This window comes from Siphateles boraxobius, unplaced genomic scaffold (genome assembly GCF_051911475.1).
Source record: "Siphateles boraxobius isolate OS27281-9 unplaced genomic scaffold, OSU_SipBor_1 55, whole genome shotgun sequence".
Lineage (NCBI taxonomy): Eukaryota > Metazoa > Chordata > Actinopteri > Cypriniformes > Leuciscidae > Siphateles > Siphateles boraxobius.
The window spans coordinates 333,181-356,210 of record NW_027509181.1 but is presented as its reverse complement, the minus strand read 5'-3'; the positions used below and the strand labels follow the sequence as shown (position 1 = coordinate 356,210).

Genomic DNA, 23,030 nt, shown 5'->3' with positions numbered 1-23,030 from the left:
AACACTTGATGGCTGCTCTGTTAAGTCTTCGTCGTCAGTTAGGAACCTGGGTGTGCTCTTTGATACCAATCTTTCATTTGAAAGTCACGTGTCTAGTGTCTGTAAAACCGCATTTTTCTATCTTAAAAATATATCTAAATTACGTCATATGTCCTCATTGACAAATGCGGAAAAACTAGTTCATGCATTCATGACATCAAGGCTATATTATTGTAATGCTCTATTGGGTGGTTGCCCCCACACTTAATAAACAAACTACAGCTAGTTCAAAACGCAGCCGCTAGAGTTCTTACCAGAACCAGGAAGTACGACCATATTAGCCCGGTTCTGTCAACACTGCATTGGCTCCCTATTAAACATCATATAAATTTTTTAAATATTTCTGATTACTTACAAAGCACTAAACGGTTTAGCTCCCCAGTACTTGAGCGAGCTCTCATTATAGTCCTTCACGTCTATTGCGATCTCAAAGTTCTGGCCAGTTGATAATACCTAGAATATCTAAATCGACTGCTGGCGGTAGATCCTTTTCCTATTTAGCACCAAAACTTTGGAACAATCTTCCTAACATTGTCCGGGAAGTAGACACAGTCTGTCAGTTCAAAGCTAGACTAAAAACACATCTCTTTGACCTAGCATTCACATAACACTCTATAGACTTCTATAATTCAATATTAGGCTGCTTAGATTAGGTCAGCCGGAACTGGGAACACTTCCCTTAAATCCTGATGTACTCGTTACATCATAAGAAGAATGGCATCTACGCTAATTTTAGTGTCTTTGTTTATCCCGAGGTTTTCCCGCAGCCTGCCGGATCCAGGCCCTTTCCAGATCTGACGAAGGACTCTCGCCTGGACCTGATGACAATGCAGTGCTGAAATGCCAACTAGCCTCTCCCTATGGAGGATCCCTATACCACTCTACAGATAAAGCGTTGTGGAATTTTTCGGTTCGCATACCTAGCCAAAGTGAAAAGATAAAATAAAATTCTGCATCAAAATTTATAGACAAGACAAGTAGTTTGTTTAGGCATGGTTTGTAAGGAATTACAAACCTGCGCACATATATTCAAACGCACATAACTATAGAATCAATTAAGGCGCGTGTGAACGCCATCAGCATCTATCACAGGTTCACGTTTAAAGTCTGTTTAGAGAGAACGGTGTCGTCTTAGCGGCCCCTAATTTAATAACAAATGATCATTTAGACGGAAGTGAATCAATCAAAACTAACTTTAGCTGGAATTTTTTTTTTTCAAGAACCACTATAAAACCAAACCAATCTCTGTTCCCTTAAATTATATGTTTATCTCTGTAAAGCTGCTTTGAAACAATCTACATTGTTAAAAGCGCTATATAAATGAGGATGACTTGACTAAAACAAGCACATGGCCAGTAAAACAAATCACAAGCCATGTGCTAACACAAAACGAGACATGAACATGCAGTCAATGAGAACACTCATAAGCCACGTGTTCACACAAAACATGATAAAATGAAAGCACACAGCTAGTGTTAAACAAGCTGTGTGCTACACAGTACAAGACAAAACAGGAGTGTCAGAGCTCTGTCACAAAACCAAGAAATAGACTAGACAGAAGTGACAGAACCCTGACAGGTTCATACAGGGATAAAAAAGTACCCCATGAGTAAAATGAAATTTTAAACATTTATTAAATAGAAAAACATTTGTTTCATAATGTGATTTTCCCACCACTTTCAATTCTTTTACTTCAATAAAAGGCTAGGTTTTTTTTTATAAAATATCAAAAGGATAAACAATGCAGATTTGTTTTTTACAGCCATCTTTGATCATATTTACCAAGGGGGCAAATCATTCTGACCAGCACTGATATATATATATATATATATATATATATATATATATATATAACATGTGTCTAACTCAGCAAAAACATGGGACATGCAGGACAAGCAAAAATATAAATGGGCCATCTGTCAAATGAAGGAAGGCTGTTAGAGTTTCCTCTGCCGACAAAAAGAATGGTAAAATACTCAAATAATACGTGACTTCTGTAGACCTATGTCACGGTACAATGAGAGGCAGACAGGTAAGTAGTTCAAAAGTCGAGTTTATTTGAACAGAGGCACTGAGTGGAACAGCAGAGATGATTGGTGAGTGTATATTGAAGAATCTGAACAGGATGAACTTAGCTGGATGACAACGCCTCTCTCTTCTTTGTAGCTGAGGGCTGTGGATACAGCGGGCAGAAGACTGACAACGGATGACAGGAAGCAGATGATTGGATTTGAGAAATCTTCGAGGTAAGTCATAATGGGTAAGGTATTGTTGGAGTTTTGTGTGATCACATAAGAACAAGACCAAACACTGTAGTGCCGTGGATGTGGTGACTATATAGTGCTGACGATAGGCTGTGGTGAGTGCAGGTAGGTAGTAGAGCTGTTGCGATAGTCAATATATCGACTTATCGCACGATATATGGAAATGAACGCGATCATTTTTGGTGCAGCGATATATTGCAACTGATTATTTGTTTTATTATTAAAAATAATAATTAGATTCATTTTTACATTAAAATGAATGTCACCAACATTTTAGATGCTCGCGCTGCCTCTGTCATCTTGTCTGCACTCTGTGTCGGAGGCGGGGCTCAGGCAGCGTGTCCACACACACACACAGAGAGAGAGAGCGGACACCATCAGGTGAAGAGAAGGCGTGAATCAACTGCATTTTAAAGTGTTCTGTTTCGTGACATCTACAGCGAGCCAGTTAGGAAGGACGAGTCCAACATGGAATTGATATCAAAGGCGGAATCTTCAGCTCCGGTGTGGGAACATTTTGGCTTTAAGCCAAACGAGAGAGGAGAGCTAATTAACGTGAACGAGCCGGTATGTCGACTGTGTTTTAAAACAGTAGCAACGAAAAGAGGCAACACAACAAACTTAAAATCGCACCTAAAACATAACCATCCCACCCAGTTTTTCAACCTGGGAACAACAACTGCAGCTGGAGTTGGAGAGGGGCCTTCTTCCAGACAGTTATCTGTTGCAGATGCCTTTTCCCGACAGTGCAAATATAAACGTGACAGCGCGAAATGGCGTACACTCACGGATAGCGTAACTCGTTATAAAGCCAAAGAGATGCAGCCATTATACACGGTCGAAAAACCAGCATTTAAAAATATGCTGCAAACTTTTGACAAACAGTACGAATTGCCAAAGAAAACGTACATCTCCCAAACTGCCATTCCATCCTTGTACAATAAAGTAAAAGACGATATTCTGAAGGAGATAAAAGACATCTTTTACTCTGCCACTACAGATATGTGGTCAAGCTCAAATATGACACCTTATATGAGCTTGACCATACACTACATAACTGCTGACTGGACTCTGCAGTCAAAGTGTTTAGAGACCAGATACATACCCCAGAACCACACTGCGAATGTGCTTGCTGAAGCCCTTCAGTTTGCTTTAGCAGACTGGGAATTGGATGAGCGCAAAATGGCCTGTATAACTACAGACAACGGTGCTAACATTGTGGCTGCAATACGTAATCTTGGCTGGCCATGGCTCAATTGCTTTGGACACAACCTCCATTTGGCCGTTTCCCATGGACTGGACAGTGACAAGGATCGCACAACACGTGCCATGGAACTTTGTAGTAATCTTGTCAACACCTTCAACCTGAGCTGGCTAAAGAAGAGAGACCTGAGGAAGGCACAGACTGAAACCAATGTCCCCCAACACAATCTAGTTCTGGTGAGTGATGATACCGGTAACTTGTTATACAACACAAAATATTTAGGGTTTATTGTATGTATTAAATAATTGGTTACATTATAATAACCATATTATTATTTGTTAACTACCACTATATAGTAGTACTTATTTGAGAAGTACTACTAACACTATAAAAATATTGTTGGTTTAACTTAATTAAATAAGTAACCTGGTTGCCTTAAAAAATGTTAAGTTCATTGAAATTGAAAAATTTAGTTAATACAATGAGGCAGATTGATTTAACCATCAGAAACTCAAACTATTATGCTATCTGAACCCCATAAATTATCTAAGTTGATTTGACAAAAGAAAAAAAATTGTGATTACATTTTTTTTACAGTGTAGTAAAAGTAGCATTTGTTAAATAATGTTAGACAAAAAAACACAAAAAAAAACAATTTTATATTTTCCACAGGATGTCGCCACACGATGGGGTACCAAGCACAAAATGATCGAGAGGGTGCTAGAGCAACTCCCAGCCATAAGACGCGTCCTAGTTGTAGATCGAAAATATGGCCACCTCAACCCAACCTGTCAGGATGTTTCTGTGTTGGAATCCATTAATGCAGCAATGAAGCCAGTGGCTGATTTCACGGATGTCCTCTCAGGGGAAAAATATGTCACTGTGTCCTCAGTAAAGCCTGTGTTGGAACTTCTTAAAGGTGAACTTTTATCACCAGATGACACTGCACTGACAGCAAACATAAAGGCAAACATGTGCAGGGTGTTGAAAGAGAAATACAGCCCACCTGAAATCCAAAACCTTCTGACAAAGGCCACCATCTTGGATCCAAGGTATCGTGGTACCATGGAGGATGCGGAGGTCTTGGATGATGTAAAAGAAAAGTTATTGCAAGAACTACTAGACATGAACGAGGAAGAAGGAAAAGGAGAATGTGCCAGTGGTGAGAACTGTGTTGAAGCTGCAGGGGGAAATGAAGGATCTGAATTTGGACCTCCAGCAAGCAAGAAGAAGAGGCTGTGTGACCTTCTCCAGCACAGAAGAAACCTACTTGCAAGTCACCAGACTCAGGCATCAGTTCCAAAAAGAGTGCAGGCTGATGTGGAGCTGACCAGGTTCCTCCAGGAAGAACCAGTTCATGCATCATCTGATCCCTTAATGTGGTGGCGTGATAACCACAGAAGATTTCCCCTAGTAGCCAAGTTAGCACAAAAATACATGTGCATTTGTGCAACAAGCACCAGCTCAGAAAGACTGTTTAGCACAGCTGGTAACATTGTTACCCCTGTAAGATCCTGCCTTAAGCCCCACAAGGTAAACATGTTGGTGTTCCTTTCTTGGAATCTGCCTAACAATTAAAAAACCAATTTGGCAGCAGAAATGTCCTGTTGATGGATCTGTGCCTTTGTGTGAAACACTTTAAAAGTTTAAATCGACATATTACTTTTTTTTTATCTAGTTCTTCACTCAAAAAAATAAAATTTGCCTCTTGTTAAATTTAATTAATTAAAATAAGCAAAAGTAACACAATTGTTTAATATTTTGTCACAACTTAATTTAATTGTGTTCAATCAACCTAATATATTTAAAACTGAAGTTTACTTAATTCATTTGTGTGAAAACTACATGAATTATTTTTGTTGACAACTAACTTGGCAGTGGATCTGTAGTTCCCAGCATGCTTTGCAAGGGACTGCATTAGGAGGGTAAATTTAGGGATTAAAATGTTATTTTATGTGTTTTTCAGTAAATGTAAAGATGTTGTTAGTTGATGTTAGTATTTAATGTTCAGTTATGTTAGAAACTTAGAGGACTTTATGTAATGTTTTTGAATTTTGTGGTTACCATTATGCAGAAGAGTGAAGACTGTGTTTAGGATGTGGGAACTCAGTATACACTACAAATGCATTTAACCTCACTTGCAGACCTGCATAAGTCATATCTAATATTACTATGCGAAAAGATGGTTTAATTAAATCGAATGCTAGTAGCTACTATCATTGGTAGTAACTATTGAGTCAAACTAGCTACAATTATAATGTTGGAGATTTAGGGAGGACAAAAAATAAATCTGGGTAACTTGACAAAATTCTATCTAGTAGGAATGACACAAATATTTTAGTAGTCTTGACCAAATTAATTTAAGTTCATACAGCAAGATTACAAAAAATCATTTCGAACAAATTCGATTTTGTTGGATAAATATAATTCAATTTCGTGGAAAACCTTTCCTTAATTTAATTAAGTTGGTTCAACAGATTATTTTTTTGAGTGTTGATACCTTGCACTTTTTTGTTAATGAAAGTGTATTTATTTACTTGTTTTATTTATTTGGGATATATTTTTTTCACATTTCACAATGTCTAAATATTGAATAGAATAAGAATAAAATGTTCTTTGTTCTTTGAAACAGTGTACTTGCATTATTATGCTATTATATTGTCATTATGTAATCAGTGGCATAAAATGGTCTGAAAATTACAATATCGTTTATCGCAATTAATTTTGGTGCAATATATCGCATAACAAAAAGTAGTTATCGTGACAGCTCTAGTAGGTAGTGGTGACAGGTGATGGTGGTTAGTAATCAGGTGATGGCTGATGGTGAGGAGGTGTGGGTCAAGGAGGATGTTGGGAAATGTAGTGAAGAGCTAGATGATGACCTGGTGACAGTGACAACATATCTGAAAAAAAGAAAATTCATAAAAAGTCTTTTTTTTTCATGGTTTAAAGCTGTCTAGGCTAATGACAAATGAAAATCCCAAACATGACACCTGTAAATAAAATAAATGTATAAATACATTTATTAATATGTAACAATTTTATCTGAAACAAATTAGGAAAATAAAGTGGGTTGAATCCAATAAGCTCTAAATTAATTTTAGAATTCTGAGAATAAGCACCAGTTAAACTAACGTGGGACATTCAAAGAGTTTGAAGGGATAGTTCACACAAACGTTGTACCAAACCTGTATGAGTTTCTTTCTTCTGCTGAACACAAAAGAAGATATTTTAAAGAATGTTGGCAACTAGACAGTTGACAGCAACCATTGACTTCCATAGTAGGAAAAAAAATACTATGGGATTCAATGGGTGCCGTCAACTGATTGGTAACTGACATTCTTCAAAATATCTTTTGGGTTCAGCAGAAGACAAAAATTCATACAGGTTTGGAGCAATGGGTGAGTAAACGATGACACAATTTTCATTTTTGGGTGAACTATCCCTTTAAATAGGCATACATAAATAAAATGTTTAGGTTAAAGCTGAATCTGTCGCTGGGGGAAAAAATCAGCAGCGATCTGATGTTTTTTAACTATTCCCATATAGCAACATTGTTTCGGCCCAGATCCGGCCCACATCTGGCACTTGTGGGATGCAGATCTGGCCCACATGCAGCATGGAATGAGGGCCCTTGGGTGGCCCACTCCTGTTTGTCAGATCTGAGCCACAAGCAGGCAATAGCAATGCCACATGTCAGCCAAGAGCAAATAAATAAACCAGAACTGGACTTTATCTGAGCCACAAAATCAGTGTATATTAAATATGGAGTCATCTCAACCTTAATAAGCCTGTTAACAAGCAGAATCACTGAAGGAAATAAGAGAATAGAAAAAAGACGAGCAGAAACACAAGAACTACCACTGACTTCAGACACAGGCTTAGATGAAATCAACTGAAGATAAAAGAAGACATTAAATATGTGAAGATCTCAGCAGAGGAGGATTAAACAACTCCACAAACAGCATTACCAGCTTCACTTATTACTAACCAGACTGACGTTATTTCTGTCAGACTTCTACAAAAGTTTTTTATTGAGAATTAACAGAGGTTTAACTCTAATGTTTTTCATTTGAAGTCACCATAACAGTGATTAGTGTTTCCATTAGTTGGGCTCTTAACTCTTAATATATATTTTGTCTTTTTTTGTTGTTGTGACAGTGTGTTTAGTCAAACATTTGCAGCAGCAAAGAAAGCTAAAGTGAAATGAGATCAGGTTATAATGGTTACCTGTTGATGGTTTTATAATCATCATGAAATAACTTGATTCACTGATGTCTTTGGAATCTAACAATTGTGTTGATCCATTAATACACAGCACAATCCCAAAGTGTTAAATGAACACTGCTTAGTGTTTATATGAGTCCACACTCAGAGTGTTAAATGAACAGTGAAGCAGTGCTAAATTTAATGAGATAATTAAGTGATTAATTGAGTGATAATTGAGCATTATCGAAGACACCTGATGTTAACAAGCAGAATCACTGAAGGAGAAAATCGTAATTGGTATGTTACCATTATAGAGATCAGTGTTTGCTTTAGTTGGGCTCTTGACCCCTAAGTCATTAACTTTAGATTTTGTTTGGCTGCTGTACCTGAGTTATAACAGCCAGATGAACAAAGAGAAAAGGTGATATGATGGTGTTGGTTGTGTTTTAACATAATCAATAGTTGGCCTGAATCACTGAATTCATTGAGAGCACAATTTCAGAGTTAAGTTTACCTTATGGATTATAGCAGCATTGTCCTTGTAGAGTATGCATTTTTTAGCCCTTTCAATTAAATCCAAATGATAAAATCAATTACAAAAAAAACCTGCTTAAAAGCATTTCAGGTAGGCACATACAGACATCAAGAATAGCGTATGAATCTCAACAATGGTGACAAACAGATCACCTCTGAACATAAATGCATTATTTATTCATGCAGCAATGCATGATGGGAACCATGAATGAGATTTGACTGGTGGCATCCAGAATACACTGCAAAATGCTTTATAATTGTCACCATTGTTGAGATTCACAGGCTGATTCTTGATGTCTGTTAAAAAAAAAATCTTGTATGTGATTAAGTTAAGAAATTATTTGGATTACATTGTAAAAGTTACAAATATTATGCTTTTCAAAGACAGTGCTGCTACAATCAATAAAGTAAACGTAACTCAGTAATTGGGCTCTATATGATTCAGGTCAAATGATTGTGAAATAATGACAATGTTAAAACCCAACCAACACCATTATATCGCCTTTTTTCTTTGTTTGTCTGGCTGTTATAACCCAGGTACAGCAGCCAAACAAAATCTAGAGTTAATGACTTAAGTGTCAACAGCCCAACTTAAGCAAACACTGATCTCCATAATGGTAACATACCAATTATGATTTTCTCCTTCAGTGATTCTGCTTGTTAACATCAGGTGTCTTCAATAATGCTCAATTATCACTCAATTAATCACTTAATTATCTCATTAACTTTAGCCCTGCTTCAGTGTTCATTTAACACTCTCCGAGTGTTGACTCATATAAACACTGAGGAGTGTTAATTTAACACTGGGGATTTTGCTGTGTATTAATGGATCAACACTATTGTTAGATTCCAAAGTCATCAGTGAATCAAGCTTTTTCATGATGATTATAAAACGTCTCAGGTTACGACTGTAACCTATGTTCCCTGAGAACAGGGAACGAGACAATACGTCATCGACGCTATGGGGAACGCCTCAGGCGTGACAGGTGTCTGAAATCACTACCAAATCACGTCAATCACATTGACCGGCGACAGCCCGTGAATCATAAGAGTAATGATTAACGTGTGACCTGGAGGTATATAAGGGCGCCTTGCAACGTGACAAATCACCTTATCGTCTGAAGGGACTGTACGGTAGGCAAGCCCCGAGGCATGGCAGGAAGACGTATTGTCTCGTTCCCTGTTCTCAGGGAACATAGGTTACAGTCGTAACCTGAGACGGTCCCTTTCGAAGGGAACTCAACAATACGTCATCGACGCTATGGGGAACGAAATACCCACTCCGCCATGCTGAGGGGAGTGCATGCCCAAGGGCAGTGACAACTGTCAGAACCAGCATCTTCAAATGAAACGCTAGAACCACTCACCCTCAGGTCACACTGGGCTGTCAGTGACAGCATTCCCTACGGTCATAGCCCAAGTTAAGCCTCACAGAAAAACCGTCATAAACATGGTTAAATGAAGGGTCTACCTGGGCCGGCTCCGAGCCTGGAACCACAACTTCCAATTAGAAGGGGTCCCTTCTAGGAAATGTGGCTAGGGAACCCGAAAGAACCCCAACCAGTCACTATTCAGGGGAACGTACTCACCCCGAAATGCCACCAGGACGGCCTGACCAGGCGTCAGTACATAGACACTTAGTCTGGCCAAATCCTGTCTGTCTGAAGACAGAGCCTCTGGACAAAAGCCTTAAGTAAGGCATCCAACCCGAGGGACTGCGAAGCTGGCAGTGAACCACTCGGACCCGATCTCAGAGACGGGATATCCTGGAGAGTATGACTCAGCATAGTGCTTTCCAACCCTTGCAAGCGAGGGGAGTTTCTCTACTCGATCCACGGATCAACCCAGTGTCTGGGTTTCAAAACACTTAGGAGGCCTGTGAAGGCCTAAGGGCTGATCTAACTGAGAGGCCTCACGAGAGGTCTACAACCGTCTGACCAGACTCAGGAACCCGCATGCTCATAGAGACCCTCGGTGAGGGGAGCACAAGGTCTGCCTGGTAGGCAAACCAGGCTGTAGGCAGGAAAGTTTCCAGGAGGGAGCCAATAGCAGAGAATGACTGTTCCATTCAGGGAGACCCAGTAGGGCCTAAACCCTGATCACAACAGCATGTGGGAAACTCACCCTCAGGGAGGCCTGGTGAGGCCTACTACCTGACGGTCTCATTCAAGGAGGCCTGGAGGAGCCTACTACCTGATATCACAGCATGTGGGAACACACCTTCAGGGAGGCCTGGTGAGGCCTACTACCTGACAGCTACAACATTTGGGAGCTCACATCCAGGGAGGCCCAGAGATGCCTACTACCTGACAGCAACTACATTTGGGAGCTTACATTCAGGGAGGCCCAGAGAGGCCTACTACCTGATAGCCAACCTAAGTGGAAATTCACCTTCAGGGCGGCCGGGTGAGGCCGTCAACCTGATAAAGGGAGCTCACCTTCAGGGAGGCCTGGTGAGGCCTACTACCTGGTAACCACAGTATGTGGGGAGCTCACCTTCAGGGAGGCCTGAGTGGCCTACTATCTGATAACCACTGGTAGCTATGAGCCCTGAGTCCGGGTGATAGTGCAAGGTGGCCTGCTAAGGCCAGCCAGCTGGGGACTCGCCTAGGAGGGAGGCCTGGTCGGGCCTACTAGCTGATAGCAAGTCATATTCTGCTAACATGCACTGTTGGGAACCATACTACACAAGCATAATTTACTATTGGGCTTCCAGTAGCGCTATAGGTATGTCCCACAATGTTGGGACTCACCTCCGAGGAGGCCTGTTTAAGGCCTACTACCCATCAGTGAGTCAACTGCCTGAACCACTAAGGCCAACCACGTGAAGTGAGCTGGCCTACAGCGCCCTCTTGGGGGCTGCCCAATCAAGGAAGCCTGCTGAGACCTACTACTCAATGGCGCAGCCTTCACTGGCAGATAAGCTGTTCACACGGCGCCTACAGCATCCAGGTGCCTAACCACATCGCCCATAGTAGTGTACTCTGCAAGAAAGCTAGCACCCTTAAAACAAGGGGAGTACAAGCATACGCCACTCTGCCTAAACAGAGGCCCCAGTTAGTCAGGGCCTACCATCTATGCATAGGCGTCAGCCTATGAGTAGGGAACATCTCTAGGGTCTTCAAGTGGGCACCTTCCGTCCTCAGTGTTTAGGATACAAACCAAAAACTTTTAAGCTGGCTATGATTAAACCGCTTGTTAAAAAACGCAACTTGATCCTACAGAATTAGTCAATTACAGGCCAATCTCGAATATACCTTTTCTGTCAAAGATACTAGAAAAGGCAGTCTCTTCACAACTATGTTCCTTTTTAGAAAGAAATGGTATCTGCAAGGATTTTCAATCAGGATTTAGACCGTATCATAGTACTGAGACCGCTCTCATTAGAGTCACTAATGATTTGCTCTTATCATCCGATCGTGGTTGTATCTCTCTATTAGTGTTACTTGATCTTAGTGCTGCATTTGACACTATCGACCACAACATTCTTTTAAATAGACTCGAACATTATGTTGGCATTAGTGGAATTGCTCTAGCATGGTTCAAATCATACTTATCTGACCGTTATCAGTTTGTAGCAGTAAATGAAGAGATGTCTTATCGATCAAAAGTTCAGTATGGGGTACGACAATGCTCAGTACTAGGACCGTTGCTGTTCACTCTGTACATGCTACCCTTGGGAGATATCATTAGGAAGCATGGCATTAGTTTTCACTGTTATGCTGATGATACTCAGCTCTATATTTCTTCATGTCCTGACGAAACTTACCAATCCACCAAATTAACGGAATGCATAGCTGTTATAAAAAACTGGATGACTAGTAATTTCCTACTACTTAATTCTGAAAAAACAGAGATTCTAATTATTGGACGGGAAACGTCCTCACGTAATAACCTAGAATACTGTCTAACACTTGATGGCTGCTCTGTCAAGTCCTCGTTGTCGGTTAGGAACCTGGGTGTGCTCTTTGATACCAATTTTTCATTTGAAAGTCACGTGTCTAGTATCTGTAAAAACGCATTTTTTCATCTTAAAAATATATCTAAATTACGTCAATTAAAAATGCAGAACAATTAATTCACCAGGAAGTATGACCATATTAGCCCGGTTCTGTCAAAGCTGCATTGGCTCCCTATTAAATATCATATAAATTTTAAAATATTGCTGATTACTTACAAAGCACTAAATGGTTTAGCTCCCCAGTACTTGAGCTCTTAACGCATTATAGTCCTTCACGTCTATTGCGATCACAAAATTCTGGCCAGTTAATAATACCTAGAATATCAAAATCGACTGCTAGCGGTAGATCCTATTCCTATACAGCACCAAAACTTTGGAACAATCTTCCTAACATTCTTATTATGGAGCCAAAAATGTAGCATACAGGACAATATAAATTAGCTTGCCTGTGTCCAAACCCATGGGCTTCGTGACAGGCAGTTAGAAGTCCTGTCAGAAGAACTGTTCCACTTCGCCATCGTCTTCTGATATTTCCTGATATTTACTACTTTACTAATTTTGTAAAGTAGTAAATATCAAAAAAATAAATAAATTGTTTGTAAAAAAAATAGTTACTCGCAAATTTCAGTTTTCTCATTACTCGCTACGGTTTACAAATATTTGAGATGCGACAGATATGCCTACTATATAATTTGCGATATACACGAAATTATGTATGGAAAGGGCAGTTATCTTTCATTATCTTGTGTTCGAGATCCACCTATGGGAAGGACATCCATACCTGACCTCTGCAGAAGCATCCAATTGCACCAAGTCTGGCAAAACAGACAGAAGCACGAAGCCAATACCAGGTAAGGCACAACCCCCTTAAAATACGGGCATATAACTCCTGCAAGTGCTGCTGTTCTCCAGTTGACATTCGCTTCTCGTAATCTCTGTACTTACACAGTTCGGTTGGATTTACGCTGCTCACTTTACGTGTCTGCAGGAGGACAAATCGCCAGATCACCCTCCGCTAGGCGTGACAGTGTGTTTCTACCAGTTAGCGGTGTTTGCTGAGCCGCCCACGATCTCGCATCTTCTCATCCGTTTCCCTTTCCACGGCTGTTCTTTTTTACAGTATGTCGCTCTCTAAATCTGCCGCTTCTCCAGGGAACAGCCTATCACGGGCCTTCCCGGCCACGTGTGGTGCGCTGATTGCTGCGAAGGACCTCCACCCATTCTGCGTGGTCTGCTTGGGCCTTAAGCACGCGGAAGAGGCTTTGGAGAACCCGGAGACCTGCAGTCATTGCCTGATACAACCGAAAACACTCCTAAAACGGCGCCTTAATTTTGCCGCGACCCAATGTGTCCCGGTTTCCCCCGAAACCGACTCTTGCCGCGGCGGGAAAACCCTCGAACACTACCCCCACTGACTCAAAACGCAAGCGGCCTGCCTGATGTTCGGTCGATGGGGCCATCGAGTCCGCGTTCACAAGCCGCAAGGACTCTCTTTCTGCCCTTTCTTATGGAGGGGTCGGCCACCCCCCTCTCGAGGCTGCCCAGCCCATGTGTTCAGTGGACGTTGTGTGTTCTCCACCCACTCTCGGGTGGGAACACTCGCGAGTCAAGAATTGTGACAAAGAACTGTTTTGGGTCCCGAATGTGTGACGCGTACAATAATGCAGAGCTACAGACTGCAGTTTGCTATGAAACCCCTGCATTTCAACGGCATTCTCTCTTCACACAGGGAGGAGAGCGCCGCACAAATTCTGAAAGAGGAAATATCTTCCCTTCTAAACAAGGGAGCGTTTCAGGTGGTGCCCCACAATCTGATAAACCAGGGATATTATTCCTGTTTTTTTGCTGGTCCCAAAGAAGGAAGGCTCTCTCCGCCCTATCTTGGACCTCTTTGAGTTGAACAAACATTTGAGGAAATACAATTTCAGAATGTTAACTCATGGCTCGCTCACCTGCGCCATAAAACGGAACGACTGGTTCACATCGGACAATCTGAAAGATGCTTTCTTCCACATAAGCATTTATCAGGAAGTTTCTTCGTTTCGCCTACCAAGGCACGTTAGAAATTCACAGTTCTCCCAATTGGTCTCTCGTTAAGCCCAATGAGTTTCTGTCTGTGTGCGGAGGTGGGCTTAGCACCCATGAGAATGTCAGGTCTGAGGATTTTGACATACATAGACGATTGGCTCATTATAGTCGAATCTAAGGAGAAAGTGTTGCAGGACACCTGCCGTGTGCTCACACACATCACATCTCTTGGGTTCAAGGTGAATGTGAACAAAGCAATTTTACACCCAGTCAGACTATGATTTTCCTGGGCTTGGAGTTGAACTCAGTCTGCATCTATGCGCCTCTCTCTCAAAAGCGCGTATTCTCTCTAATGAACTGTCTGTCGCAGTTCAGAAAGGGGACGAAAATAAAATATTGTACATGCCTCAGGCTGCAGGATCTTATGGCTTCATCTATCCAGTTTTTGCCACTGGGACTCCTGAGAATGGGAGCGTTCATGAAATGGGTTTTGTCACTACATTTCAGCCCGATACGCGATCTTTGCCGCTCTGTAACATTGACGCAAGCCTTTCGCCACTAGAATAGCACAGACTTTTACACACATGGAACCCCTCTGGGGACGGTTATGATGTGGAAAGTTGGGACGACAGACGCGTTTCCTAACAGGCTGGGGTGCCACCCAGGAGGGCAGAACGGTGAACGATTTGTGGCCGAGCAGACTACGTTCAGCGCACATCAATTATTTAGAGCTTATGAAAATATGGAAAGCTCTGAATCATTTTCTGCCTCCTCTGCAGGGAGATCATGTGCTCATACGCTGCGACAATACTACGGCAGTGGCTTACATCAACCGTGAAGGTGGAGTGCGCTCATCAAAACTTGTTGTTACGCACAACTCATGTCCTAGGCATTCTGAACAGAAATTCTGAATTTATGGAGATTGGCGCCTTCAACCTCAGTAGTGATATGGTTGAGATTTGGACAGGCAACCGTAGATCTGTTCACCTTGCGCGAAAACCACCATTACCCTATGTTCTTCTTGCTAAAGGACGCCCCTTGGGGTGGACGCATGGGCCCACCCATGGCCCAAAGTGCTGCTGTATGCTTTTCCTCCCCCATGCCTGGTAATTCCCACACTGGTCAGGGTGAGAGAGCAGGGCCCGTCTCTCATTCTGATAGCACCCAGGTGGCACAAAGCACCATGGCTGGCAGAGATAATCCCTCTGTTATTTGGCCAGCCGTGGCACCTCCCCCTCCGCACAGACCTATTGTCCCAACCAAACGGGGAGATTTATCACCAACACCTGGACAGGGTGCCTCTCTGGGCCTGGCCCATGAGAGGATGAACCTAAACGCACTAGGGCTTCCCCCGCGTGTGGTTGTTACTATAAAGAACACCATGGCCGTTTCTTATTCGGTCCTTATACGGCTGTAAGTGGGAAGTGTTCGAAGGGTGGTGTGATGGGCGTGGTTTCACATCTTATCAGTGTGCAGTTCCTGATAAATTTATGTTTCCTTCAAGACCTCATGGATAAGGGTAGGCCATTTTCCACGATTAAGGTCTATCTGCACGCGATTTCTGCTTGTCGTGTGGGCTTTGAGGGCTCAACGGTTGGGCAGCATCCTCTAATCCGCAGATTTATGAAGGGTGCCCGTTGCTCTTTGCCAGTCATCAGAAGAACAGTCCCTGAATGGGACCTCTCCATGGTGCTGGAAGCTCTGTCTCAATTCCATTTTGAGCCCCTGGAAAATATTTCTCTAAAGCTGCTCTCTCTCAAGACAGTTTTGCTCTTGGCTTTGGAATCAGCTAAATGTCTCAGTGAGCTACATGCACTCTCGGTCCATTCCTTGTGCACTAAATTCTCTCTTGGTGGAGATAAGGTTTTCCTTAAGCTTAATCCGGCCTTCATGCCGAAATGCTCGCCTGCGTTCACATCGGAGGTGTTAGAGCTGTCTGCTTTTCACCCTCCACCTTTTTCCTCTGCGGAAGATCAATGTCTGCATGCCTTGTGTCCTGTTCGTGCCTTACAGACTTATTTGGCTAGGACCAGTGCTTTTCGGAAGAGTGACCAGCTCTTTATTTCATGGGCACCCCCATTGCAAGGGGAATCCCATATCTAAGCAACGCCTCTCATATTGGCTTGTGGACTCTATAATTTTGGCATTTGAATCGAAGGGAGTGTAGCCCAAGGGGACATCAGAGCTCATTCCACGTGGGGTTTAGCCGCCTCTTAGACTCTGTTCAGGGGAGTATCGCTGCAGGATATTTGTTCTGCTGCCAGCTGGGCTTCTCCCCATACGTTTGTACGTTACTATCGGCTGGATGTCACCAATCCCTCGGTAGCACATTCTGTTTTGGGGGTAGGGTCATCTTAACCCTTCTTTCTCTTATGTGTGCCACACACGTTTCATGTCCTGCCTGTACACAGCAGTTATGTGTGTGCGTCAGTATGGCGGGTTCATGATTATGGGACGTATCAGGCACCGCCCCTTTGGGTGACCATCTTCCTCTTGCTTACAGAACCTCACTGTGAGTGTATTGGGCAATCGGGGATCTCTCTCCCATAGGTGGATCTCGAACACGAGATGATCAAAGAGAACAATAGGTTACTGTCGTAACCCCGGTTCTCTGAAACATAGAGTGAAGAAATCCACCAGCTTTGCCCCGCTTGCCGCACGAGAAGCGAATATACTTACTGGAGAACAGCAGTGCTTGCAGGGCTTTACCTGGCATTGGCTGTACGCTTCTGTCTGTCTAGCCAGACTTGGTGCAATTGGATGCTTCTGCAGAGGTCAGGTACGGATGTCCTTTACATAGGTGGATCTCTCCACTAGATGTTTCAGAGAACCGGGGTTATGACAGTAACTTTTAAGTGATGTCATGTACACCATTTTATCAGTAAAAGGGCAATTGGATGGAAACAAGCTGGAGACAGCAAGCTTCACACATCTTTTTTATGTTTTGTCGATAACAAAACAATTCAAAAATTGGATGGAAACTTGGCTAATGAATTACTGTGACAACCAAAAGGAAACAGCAAGAAAACACAGATATAAACAGGCACTAAACACAAGACAAAGGGAAAATACCAACTAAAATTCCAACTCAAGCAAACACATACACAGATAAAACGTAAAAGTAACAAGGACACTTTAAAATAAAGTATTACCAAATATTACTAAACCTCAAAATATTAACAAATACTGTAAAAGTATATAAAATTAAAGCTGCAAGCAGCATGTATCGGGGTTCAAGCAGTTAAGGCCTTTAAGCACATAAGCATGTAAGACATTAAGTTTTATTTAACATAGGCTACATTTAACCACTGACATAATAGATGGAAAAGACCATTTACAGCCAATACAGGCATTTTATCATAGGAAATTCAACAGAGTCCAGAGAATTGTCCTAGACTGGTTTGGTTACGATCGAGCGAAAAAGCTCAGACTAGTTCGCAAAAGTAGGTTTTTAACATTTTCGTTAATAACTAGATCTATCAAACAATATGCATATTGTGTGGATGTGTGCTACACCATGTGATTACAGATCTGTAAAACTCGTTAGCGCCAACTAGTGGCCGATTTCTTTCAAATTTCTTACAGACCTCTAGGGCCACAAGTTGAACATGCCCATCGAGTTTCATTCTGATCGGCCTCCGTTAACCTTGTTTAATAGGTGCTCAAACTTCATTGGTCGATGGCGGCCATATTTTTTTTAGATACGCCATTATCCTTTTACACATACATGGTACCTTGGTTCCATGTACACTGCACACCAAATTTCAGGTCAATCGGACTAACGGTCACGTGGTCATTGCCATGTTTATGTTTTTTCCATGTTATAGCGTCACCTACTGTTCGATTAAACAGATTAAACCTCAGATTAAACTCATTCACATGTGTACCAAGTTTGGTGAAGATATCATTTACTTCGAGTTATAGCCATTTTAGAAAAATAGGCTCCTCCCAAAACGTTCATTTTGCGCCTCTTGACCCTAACCAGTGACAAATGGAAACAACAATTTACAGCCAATACAGGCAATTTACCATAGGAAATATATGGTTTTAAAGCTTTTTAACAGTTATAGCGCCACCTATGGTCCGATCTCCATAAAATGTTGCATGTTTGTTAACTATGTTGTCACATGCTCACCAATTTGTGAAGTTCTGAGTTTTTATTTATGATGATTTATAGGCTTTTGAGTTATTGCCATGCCTCTTTTCTAAATCATCCTGTTATAACAGCATATGAAAAATGCAAAAGTTCAACTTTTTGGATAATTATTGACCTAGAGAGTCCAGAGAATTGTCTTAGACTGGTCTGGTCCCGTTTGGGCAAAAAAACAGGGACTAGTTCGCAAAATATTTGAAATTGACTTTTACTCTTATTTTGTACATAAGGTGCGGTGTATTTTGGACATGGTGTTTGTCGAATATAAACTAGGCGCCTATCTTTAGGGAAGCGGCGTGGAGAGACACTTCTGAAATCAAATGCTGCGTCGTGGAACATTGCGCTCCCCAACTCGCGAAAGGTCGGATTTGCTCCATGTTTTAATAAGGTTTGTTTAGAAAACCATAAATCCATGTAAGACACAATGTCAATTAGACACAATCCATGTCATTACAATCAATGAATCCATGTTATTCGACACAATGTTAACATGTAAAGTTTTTTTTTGTTTTGTCTTTTGCAGTGATGACAGTGACAACCTCAGACCTGTGGTAGGCGTCATGTGACAGTGGTATTGCTATCAAATAGAAAATTATATTTATTTCCTTATAAAAATGAAATAGTTCTCTTTTTAGTTTGTTTCAGAAAGATGAGTGACAAATATAAACAATTTATAACAGTCAATAAATCAAAACAGACATCACTGACTAGTAGGGCTGTCAACTTTAGTCGTTTAGTCGACTAATCAGTTGATGCCGTCTTGGTCGACTGACATTCTCATTGGTCGACCAGTTGCATATTTTTTTACCAATAGAAATAAATTAATTGATTTACTCCTTGATGTTTATTCCTTTATACGCAGTTATATATTACTGTATTTTAAATATAATTAGCCTATGTTTTATCACCAAATTTAAATGTTTTAATTTAAGCTATTCTGCGCCAGTTTGGCGCACAACGTAGAACACTCGGGAACCACACCTGCGGCTGGCTGCACTGCTGCACTGCTGCTTCGCGCTCAGTAAGCAATATAGGTAGTTTTGCTGTATTCATTCAGTTAGAATGCTATTTGTTTTGGCTTTAGTCGACAAAATCTCCAAGAAATCTAAATCTTTTGTCTGGCTGCATTTTACAAAAAAAGACAAGACTGTGGAGAGCAAGCTATGCTGCTGCGACATTCACATATAGGCGTAGAAAACGCTAGTCACGCCGCGTTCTCCTTTTTCCAAAGTGCTAGGGCGGTTGCGCTCCGGAGGAGTCTGTTGTTTCTAAGCTTGTTGTTGTTGTTAAGGTTCTTGTCACGTGACCTACGGTGCGCTTGCAGCATTCTGAAAAGTTGAGATGTTTTTATCTCGATGCAGCGCGGACGCGCTTGGAAAAAATGAGCATGTGGCACCGCGACCGCGTCGCTTCCATTATGAGCTTGCATGCCGCGCGCCTACATTTGAAATGACGAACTTGAGCACGCAAAAGACGCCTGTTCTACATCCCTGCAACCTCCACTCCTGCAGAGCACATATTTTCCAAAGCAGGATTTATTGTTAAGTCGAGACGCTGTCTTTTACCCAAGAATGTGGACATGTTAGTGTTTTTGGCCCACAACATAAAAAAGGTGGACTAGGCCTGCAAATCTGTAAGAAGCCTTAACGGCTTTATTAGACTGACTCAATAGATTGTGTTTTATGTTTTTGTTTTTATTTGTACACTAGACGCGTTTTAAAATAGCCTAAATAATGTAACAAAACGAAAATAAACCTATATGCCTTCCTACTATACAGCCTATAATTATTAGGAATGTTTTTTAGGCTATTTGGGTTTGTGTGTTTTAAAATGCCTAGATCGGCTGAACAAAAGTTAACCCAAAGCTTTGAAAGTAAAGAAGAATATACACCAGTATAAACAAGAGCTTTTGTTATGATTTTTCATCATTTGGCAGCTTTAGCAGTTATATTTTTTGTAGCGTGTGGTGTGGTCAGGTGCGCGATTGTGACGGTCACTATAGATCTAGGGCAGAACTTCTCACCTTGCAGTTAAAAAAAATCACTTAATTTTCAACTAATTTTATTATTATAGTTTTATGTAGTATTGATTTTTTGTTGTTGTTTTATAAATGCTCTATGACAATTGTTTAATAAATGTTCAATAAAAATGCAAAAAATCGCATCTTTTTATATTTTTATTTTGTTGACTGATCGTTGTGCAGGACAGGACTTTGGTCGACTAAGGATTTATCTGGTTGACTAACGTTACAGCCTTAACGACTAGTCATTTCTTTTGGGATGAATTAATGATGAAATGTACAAAAAGAAATGTAATCAGATATTGGATTCAACTCAAAACACAATGATTCAGAATTCCTTCCAATAAACACATTTACTGTCAATAGTAAACAGTATGTTCAACAATATGAATTGGAAATGCTGGAAAGATGAAACGATTCAGTTGAACAAAGTTCATGTATAAAACGACTCAGTTGAACAAAGTTCGTCAATCAAATGATTCAGTTGAAAGAGTTGTTCAAACTTCTCCGATCATTTCAAGTACAAAAAACAAAGTCTGTCCATTTCAGAAGCAAAAATAAACCAATCAATCACTAAATCCCATGAATCAAAGTCCTTTGAGTCAGAAAAACAAAAGAAAATTGGAAACATCTTACCAGTTGATAGACCTAGTTTCAAAACAGGATACTTGCGGATCACGTTCACATAGGAAAAACTGAGAACAAGGAAACACAGCCTTGCAAAACACAAGACAAACTTACAAAAATTAAGTATGCACATCTCAGATGACACATTAATCTAACTTCTCGACATTTATAGAACAGATCAACACTCATAAATCACTCATTGTCTCAACTCATGATACAATAAGCATCGTTACACATGGTAGCTTTAGCTTTAGCTAACTAGCTCAGCTCGCGCTGTGAGTGCGGCCTACTCATATCAAATCAATTCCGAAATTGACATATCTATATCTTTCATATGTCTTTTTATATTCAGATTTAATAATTAAAAAATTCACTCACCAAAACCAAATTCAATACAGATTTCCACTTCACTTTTCTCTCTATGACAACACACCAGCCTGACGCATCCAAAGTTTCCAAGTGCACTCATTCACAGTTCCCGTTCGATTATGATTTTGTGAAAGAAGTTTGTGGAGAAATGCTCCGTATGCTGCTGTCTGTCTGACCTGTTCTTCTTCTTCTTCTTCTATTCCTTTCCGGCAGACTAGGCACTGTTAGTGCATTACTGCCTCCCACTGGTGAAAGAGGCAGCCTACACCAAGGCTCCCCTAGTCTATATTTTCCAATATATGCCCGCTGTCTTCAGAAAATGAAATAATTCCAGTGCTCTCTCTGTTTGATTAGGACCATCACCCATCAGAGATTTAACAGAGATTATATCAACTCCCAGAACATTTAGTCCAATGAACAACAGTCTCCTTTCCTCATCATATCTCGGGCAGAGCATGATGACATGTTTGACAGATTCCTGAACTCCACAGAATTGACAATTGCCGTCCTTGTGTTTTCCCACCAGAAATAGCCCACTTGCCAATCCACAATGACCCAGTCTTAATCTGGCCAATTTAATCTGATCCATCCGAGGAAGGGTAATTATATTCCCAGGGTTGACTAATGGTTTTACATCATATAACTTCCTCCCGCTAGCGTTTTTGCTCCACTCATACTGCCATTGCTGTGTCAACCTTTCATTAATGATGCTATGGCACTCCAGTCTGCCAAATGGCACCTCCACCTCCACATTTTCCCTGACTAAACTTGCCCTAGCAGCCTCATCAGCAGCCTCATTCCCCTCAACCCCCACGTGTGCTTGAACCCACAAGAAACCCACACTACATCCCCGCCTCTCTAATCTATGAACCCTTGTTAAAATCTCCCCGACTAAATCCAACCTAGCCCCTCTTCTCTCACCCCCTATCTCCATCAAGCCAGATAGTGAGTCAGAGCAAATTATGGCTTTCTCCACCCCACCTTCTTCCACCCACCACAAAGCCGCTATGATTGCTACCGGTTCAGCTGTGAAGATTGACAGACCATCAGGCAATCTATAGCTCTGTCTAACATTAAAATGAGGAACATAAAAACCAAAACCCACTTTCTTTCTCTCAGGGTCTCTAGATCCATCTGTATAAATATCTATGTAGCTATTCCATACTTTCCTAAGATGTTCTTGTACATAATGATCAACATTTCCTACACTTCCTTCCTTTATTACATTTTTAATAGATATTAGGGCTGGGCGATATGGAGCAAAAAATATATCTCGATATATTTTGCTATATCTCGATATACGATATATATCTCGATATCTTTACAGGAAAAATAACCCAACAAAAACTATTGCAAAAACAAATATGCCAAATACCACAGTCTTTTTTTTTTTATTGGAGTGCAAAGAGGTAGGCAGTTCATGTAGTCCAAAGTGCTTCTGCGACATTTAAAAAAAAAAATCCCTGTATACAAAAATAATAATTGTATACAAATTAATTGCTGTATACAAAAATAATTGCCACCTGTCCCTTTTTACCGGGATTGTCATCCTTTTTAATAACATGTGCCGGGAAATGTATCGTTTTCGAAAGGCTGTGTGAATGTTCAAACCATGGTTCAAA

The 23,030-nt window shown here is 41.0% G+C and overlaps 1 protein-coding gene and 1 long non-coding RNA gene across 5 annotated transcripts in view; one reads left to right on the top strand and one right to left on the bottom strand.

Moving 5' to 3' along the window:
- plxdc1 (plexin domain containing 1) overlaps positions 1 to 23,030 on the top strand; it is a 540,924-nt gene that overhangs the window by 509,800 nt on the left and 8,094 nt on the right. The window contains exons 13-14 of one of the 4 annotated variants that reach the window (XR_013195559.1): positions 2,744 to 3,743; positions 4,180 to 6,136. The exons of 2 other annotated variants lie outside the window; for them this stretch is intronic. Coding sequence is in view for 1 of the 2 variants with exons in the window: in XM_077205816.1 (XP_077061931.1) it covers positions 3,324 to 3,743; positions 4,180 to 5,085 (1,326 nt within the window). In the remaining variant the exon portion in view is untranslated. Of the gene's footprint in view, positions 1 to 2,743; positions 3,744 to 4,179; positions 6,137 to 23,030 lie in introns of those variants that run through there. One more of the 4 variants, XM_077205816.1, reaches the window with a different exon arrangement.
- On the bottom strand, positions 20,757 to 21,585 carry LOC143714607 (uncharacterized). Its single transcript, XR_013195566.1, has 2 exons — positions 21,418 to 21,585; positions 20,757 to 21,128 (listed from the first exon to the last, which is right to left on the bottom strand). It is a non-coding gene; the product is annotated as an uncharacterized LOC143714607 (long non-coding RNA).